At 39.8% G+C, this 7,023-nt stretch overlaps 1 protein-coding gene across 3 annotated transcripts in view; it reads right to left on the bottom strand.

Annotated features, from left to right (window-relative positions):
• The window catches only part of LOC101858571 (F-box/LRR-repeat protein 3), a 21,624-nt gene extending 17,277 nt beyond the window's left edge, over positions 1-4,347 (bottom strand). For 2 of the 3 annotated variants that reach the window (XM_005106225.3, XM_005106224.3), the window contains exons 1-3: positions 4,163-4,347; positions 1,520-1,634; positions 56-150 (exon numbers count right to left, since the gene is read on the bottom strand). In XM_005106225.3, the coding sequence (XP_005106282.1) occupies positions 56-144 (89 nt within the window). In that variant the 5' untranslated portion in view covers positions 145-150; positions 1,520-1,634; positions 4,163-4,347. Of the gene's footprint in view, positions 1-55; positions 231-1,519; positions 1,635-4,162 lie in introns of those variants that run through there. The other variant, XM_013086915.2, reaches the window with a different exon arrangement.
• Between the last annotated feature and the right edge of the window lie 2,676 nt (positions 4,348-7,023).

Here is a 7,023-nt window from a genome sequence, read left to right as displayed (position 1 = left end):
GAGAGAGAGAGAGAGAGAGAGAGAGAGAATGAGAAAGAGAGAGGGAGATCCCTACCTGCAGACGTTGCAAACAGCTGATCTGTCAAATACATCAAGATATGCAAAGATTTCTGCCAACATGTACTCTGGTAATGAGTCCCACATGGTGGTCTGGAATGTCAACACAGGAAAATATAAAGTTTTTTAGAAAGGTGTCTTTCTCACAGAAAAGCGACTTACATAATAAGTTAGATTATACAAAGTTTATCTCATTTTCAAAAAGTAAAAATATAATAATGGAAGTACCGTATTGGAAGTTAAGAAAAAGAAAGAAAAGGGGGAGGAGGAGGGAGGAAAGTAATACAACTAAAAAAGTACTGCAAGTTCAGCCTAACCAATTTTAAGAAGTGCCAAAAAACAAACTATGAGCAGAAAAAGTTAACCGAATAAATTCTTAATAAAACTTCACGTGGATCTGCAATTTCTGTTTTAAAATTCACATTAAAAATTCAAAAGACCTGGTGGAGCACACCAACCAAGTCCCTCTTATCTTACAGATTCTTTAAAAAGTTTTGGTCACATTACCGAAACATGCATCTAAATGTACAGTCAAATGTGTGTAAAACGGCCACCCATTATCAAGGAGAAAAGTGGCCGTATAAGACAGGTGGCCGTTTTAGGCAGGACTGATCAAATAGAAGAAAACAAACCATTCCCATCTGAGGTCCCAATCGGAAGTAGCCGCATTGTTGTCGTTTTTGTTGTTGTTGGTTTGTACTTTGTTTGTAATTTTTATTTTGTTGCTGATTTTGCACAAGGGTGACAATAAAATGAAATGTATCAGATGAGGAAGACTGAGCGCCATGTTAAAACAAACACATGGGTCGCCACCACTTGGAGATCGAGCGACGCTTCAATCACAAGTTCATGTTGACGTCCTTTGTTACTTTGTTACAGACTGGGTAAATAGTGACCACTCATCTCACTAACGATTCGTGTATGAGTTCTGAGCGGGGCTTATGGTTTATGAGGGATCACATGCTTACCTCACCAGCAGCTGAAAATTGGTAGCTATTGGTCAACAGAGGGAGGGGCTTACGGAATGTGATCGGTTGGAGGGACTACCTAACAACAACGACAGGTGATTGAATTATATGACGGCTTGCCCACAACGCCAGGGGCCAATGCACAATTTATGACAAAATGTAATGGAGTCACTAAGGTGGCCGTCTAAGACAGGTGTTATTGCTTAGTGTGATCAGGGTTGTGGGTTAAAATATGGTAGCTGCGGCTGCGTAGGACTGGTGCCCGTTTTACACAGTTAAATTATTAGACGCAAGGGGGGAAATGGAAACTTTTAAGTGGCCGTTTGTACAGGTGGCTGTCTTATAGAGGTGGCCGTCAGGGCAGGTTCGACTGTATTTGTTTTAGGTCTTTAAAAAAATCAATAATAATAATTTAAATGTTTGTACGATGTCGGGAGTGGGAGGGGAGTGGGGTAGGGAGGGGGGGGGGGGGAGTTTGTCATTCCTAAACTTACCCTGAAAAGACAAAACAGAAAACAGAAGTCAGAAGTGGCAAGACAACAATTCAAGAAGGCCGTGAGGCAGGGAGAGAGAGTCAGTCATGCTTGTCTCCCAATCTGAGTTGAGGTTCTGAAAAAAAAGTACACATTGACTATTGTGAATATATACGTGTTACGACGCGATGGAATCAGGCACTCGTCAGTTTTGGGCATATATGGAGTTATTGGTATTATCTTTGAGTCTGCCCATTCGCCTTGCTTTCAATGAAAAAAAATATCCATTTATGTTGGGTGTACAAGTCGAGGTGATTGAAGAAGGTGGGGTCACCTGGTTTCACAGGTAAAATAAAAATAGCCGCTAAAGTTTATTAATTTTTTTAGCTTGAGAGTGAGTGAAAACTGAAAATGTACATCTTTCATGCCTTTAATCAACGTTTTTCAGTAAATTCCACACTGAAATAGGTTTTTAATGGGAAAAATAAGTGTTGAACCGAAATATTTGATTAAAATTCTCAAACTTGTGGAAAAATGCCAGTTTCTTCTCTTTCATTATTTTGACGAGCACCTGATTTCACCATGCTGCCTCACATATATATACATTATGTCATAAATGTATTCTCACATATAACAGGCTATATAGGCTAATTTATCAATCTTCTGGCACACAGAACTGAAAAAGATTGAGACCGGAGGATCTGATACAAGAAATCCTTGCATCATTTTAAGAATCCTAAGAGTTGATGAAGTTTTTAAAAAGTACCATTGGTCAAGCATATATATATTAATATGTCTTTTCCAGATGAACGTGAAAAACATATATGTGCGAGATCACTTTAGTTTTTGTATCAGATGTACAGTGAAAGAGAAGTTAGAATATTATCATGATAGAATTGAAACACCAATGATGAGGCAAAAGAAGAAAAAAAATTTGAAGAAAAGTGGATTTTATTTGGGCCTAAAAAGGACAATATGAGGCCTATTCTAACTGTAGTAGTAGTATGTAGTAGACGTATATAGTAGAGCTAAGCTAGTATCTTATTATATAAGCTTTCATCATCATGTAGACTAGCCGAGATAGGTTTCTATCATCATAATATAGGCAGCCTCGAATCTCCTCAGGCAGTCATAGATAGTATATATATATATATATATCTGGTTGAACAATATTAGGCCAAGATCTAGATCTAGATCCTAGATCTTCAAGCTTTAAAATCTGGTTTCTAAAGTCTAAAGTTTCTTTAATTATGACAGACTGTCTGCCCTAGTAATACGGGGTGCCCACTACGGACGGTATCTGCCGATCGGGCCGATCGCCTGACTCGATCGCCTCAAAAACAAACGTGTTTGTTTTCAGTTTCAGGCGATCGAGTCTGGCGATCGGCCCGATCCAGCCGAAGTGAGCACCCCGTATAAGGCTAGATTTCTCTAGAAATCTAGAATCTAGATCAAGCTAGATCTAGATCTTGATTAGTTCTCAGATATCATGATCTATACTATAGGTTTAGAGAAGCCTTGAAATAGTAAATCGTGGCAATTTAAACATAAAAAATCTAGATCTAATTTAGATCTATAATCTAGATCTAATGATAAACTTGATAAACCGTAAATGTAAATTTTATAGATAATGAATAGAGCTAGATCTAGATCTAGAATCTAGTTCATGAAGCACTTTCTAGGGCAGGAATAAGACTTTCCAAATTTGTAATTTTGAGACCAGGATTGAAATTGGACACTATCACAGAGGAAACTAAGTTAAGGTCTAGATTCTAGAATAGATCTACTAGATCTAGATTTAGATCTAGAAATCTAGCTACAATTAGATTCTAGATTATTCGGCCCAACAAAGTGTAGGCCTATGATCTTCATTCATTGGCAGCAAAGCGAGTACCACTGGCACTGGGTAGTGGGATCACATATTTGACGAAAGATCAATCTATGCCAGAGTCCTCAAGAAGATCCTAGTTAAAAGACTTAATATATGGTCCGCCTAGATAGATCTAGATCTAATCTAGATCTAGATCTCTAGAATCTAGATCTGGATCTATACTCTAGATCTATTCTAAGATCTAGATCTAGATCTAGATCTATATACATGCACCCGTCTCATGTTCATGTTTTTATACACTTCTTTTCTATATCTAGAATCTAGATCTAGATCTAGATCTAGATCTATCTAGATTCTAGATCTAGGTATCTAGATCTAGACTAGAATCTAGATATATCTTGATCTAGATTAGATTCTAGATATAGAAAAGAAGTGTATAAAATCTAGTCTAGATCTAGGGCTAGAGATCTAAAATTTAGACTAAAAGTATTTCGCATGTTAAACACGAAAATAAGGGTCTTTATTTTTGCCGCATATCAATAGTTATTGAGTCATTAATTTAATGTTTGGAAATAGTAAATTTAACAATATATATGGGGGATTTCAGGGGGACATCAACCCAGACCTAAAAAGAATCTGGGGGGTTTCAGGTGGGCATGCCCCCCCTGCATTTCACAATGATTTGATGTTTTGTCGTATTTTCTTACTTTTGAAAACAATTGATTCGCAAGGATTTTAGTGGCAATTACGTGTGTTCTACAGCAAAAAAGGTGGCACTTTAGTCCTCACTCAAATTAATGCATCTATGTGTGGGTGCATAAGTAAAAATTTACCGAAATTTGAAGTCTGGACCGAAGCCATGAACCTTGGTTGCTATTTTTGATGGATGGCTGGCAAGGCAACGATGTAAACGAAGATTCACGGCAAAAACAAATTAAAATGCGTGGGCTTAAAATAGTTTTGGGACTTCCCGCAAAAACCCCTCTATGTATTTTGTATTCAGGCGTGCTTACCCAGATTTCGGGGGTTTCCGGGTTTCCAGAAACGGAGTGTCTATGTACAAGATAACCGGGCACGTAGCCTCAGTGTCTACGTACACGGTAACCGGGTACCGGGCGTGTAGTCTCAATGTCACATACACGGTAACCGGACGTGTAGCCTAAATATCTATGTACACAGTAACCGGGCACGTAGCCTCAATATCTACGTACACGGTAACCGGCAACCGGGCGTGTAGTCTCAATGTCACACACACGGTAACCGGGCTCATGATTATTATGGCTAAAATCTTGGATTTTTTGCTACCTTGTTTTGTACTATGCCACACCCTTTGGTGCAGAAAAGCAAGCATTAGACCAATTATTATAGCCTCTGGGTGTTGACCTTTGCTAGATCTATACCCCCTAAAGATGTACTTTTCCAAGTTTGATTTTGACTGTCTTCTCTCTTCCATTAGTTTTAATATGTCCTGGGTCATTCATTTTTTATTTGCTCTTTTAGCTTTCATATTGTTTTATCCAATGTGTATGTTGATTGTGTAGTTCGTGTGTTTAGAGACAGAAAATATCGTTGTGAGGCTATGGAGATTTTTGTTTATAATATAACTACATGTGCAAAGTCATAGTCAAGTCTACTTCTGACAAACTCAACCAATAAAGATATCCTCATATCGTTTTATCCAATGTGTATGTTGTGTGATTTGTGTGTGTGTGTAACATGCTATGTATTAATTTTTATAGAGAGAGGCTATTCACACGTGTATATGCATGGTGTGTGTGTGTGTGTGTGTGTGTGTGTGTGTGTGTGTGTGTGTGTGTGTCTCCCTCTCTCTCTCTCTCTCTCTCTCTCTCTCTCTCTCTCTCTCTCTCTCTCTCTGTGTTTATGTATTTTCGAGTGTGATGGTAAGTATGGTGTGTGTAAAGATAGTATTAGTGGGTGGTTGGTGGGTCCTCTGGTGTGGTCTGTTCCTTCTCTCCTATTCAACATCTATCATCCTTATCTTTCTCTTCCTTCATTTTGTGTTTGTTACTCTCTTGTAACACTAACACCTCTAATCTTCGGCACTTACATCAACTTATTGTGTTGCAAGTGCTAATTCTTACGAAAACAAAAGATAGTTTAAGGAATGAACAGGGCGCTTTGGCGGCAAGCGTAAATGTATGCGTGGTATCGAAGCTCGATTTACTTTCGCTTTCGTTACCACCCAGAAATTTGCCGGTAGCAGTCTGATTAACGCAACATATGTAACGTACAGGTTGTGCACTACAAACGTTGTGTCGCCATGATTATAAATCATTGTCCTGTGCTTTCATTTGCGAAAAAAAATAAAGTTATACAAGCGCCTTGTCGGGCTCGCCATCGTGACCGACAGTGAATCTGTACCTTCGCATCACATTGTGAGCACCAGTGATCGTTGGGGTCACCAAAGTTCATTCAAAGTGTGTGCTGCGCGAAGTATAGGGCTCCGGAATGGGGATATTATTTTTTTTTTTAAAGGTACAGTCGGGGGGAGGGGTGGTGGGGTAGAAGGCAACACTGGATGATAAAAACTGAACTTGGAAGCAAATATTAGTATTTAGAATTTTGATTATTTCTAGAGCTTCCTGCTACGGAAAAGCGTGCATTGGTGCAAGCCCTGGGTGGAATTGGGATCCGTCATACTCATACTAAGTAAGCCGTGTTTTTTAACCAAAATGTCCGCGTTTCATTGGATGGGTGATCGTACGTTTGTTTCATTGTCCTTTGTTTTAAGAAAGGTATGACCTCATCTAGTGCATACTTTTTTAAATTCTCTCTCTCTCTCTCTCTCTCTCTCTCTCTCTCTCTCTCTCTCTCTCTCTCTCTCTCTCTCTCTGTTTTCTGAGTCTCGTTCTCCCTCTCTCGTGATAGTATTACATGTATTGTTAACATCTATATTTTAGCTTTCTGTTCCAGATACGCAGATTTTCAGTGTCACTGCATTTTGCCCTCCATTAGGAAAGATGGCTGGGGGGTAGATTGGGATCATTTTGGGGATTACATTCCGCTCACAACACACAAAAGCGGAGTGAAAACGGTCAAGGTCATGACGAGAGCGAAGCAGTTACCGTGCACCTAGCTCACTCCCTCTCTCTCTCTCTCTCTCTCTCTCTCTCTCTCTCCCTCCCCTTCTCTGTCCCCCTCCCTCTTCCCCCTCTCTCTCGGTCTCTCTCTTATGAGACGACATAATATTATGTTTAATTATTATTCCGGTACACCGAATAGGACTGCATTACGCAGTATACATATATTTAGTTTTCATAAAGACTTTTTCGGCATTTGCCGCAAAATTAGGTCATAAGGAGGAGAGATAAGGACGGTGGACGTTTGACAGCTAAGAAAGAAGGTCAGGAGCAAACCACACCACCAGCGAAGCACCCGCCAACCACCCACCACGACGCTACAGCAAAAATACTACACTCTACGGTAGGCTGTACTATCTTTGGCTACAACAACCTGTTGATCCAACCTCCACAGAGATAAAGAAGCTGGCGGCACAAAGAGGACAGGGTCATGAGAGAAAATCTAGAACGTTCTGCGACACAGATAAGACGGGGCAAAGTCTCCTCGGGAAAACAGTCCAAGTTCAACATTCCGGTCACGTGGAGTGATCTAAAGGTAGATGTTATGCTACATGGTAGACGAAAGAGAGAGAGAGAGGGGGGGGGGTAGAGTG

Source organism: Aplysia californica, unplaced genomic scaffold (assembly GCF_000002075.1).
Source record: "Aplysia californica isolate F4 #8 unplaced genomic scaffold, AplCal3.0 scaffold00520, whole genome shotgun sequence".
Lineage (NCBI taxonomy): Eukaryota > Metazoa > Mollusca > Gastropoda > Aplysiida > Aplysiidae > Aplysia > Aplysia californica.
This window is presented reverse-complemented; position numbering and strand designations above follow the sequence as displayed.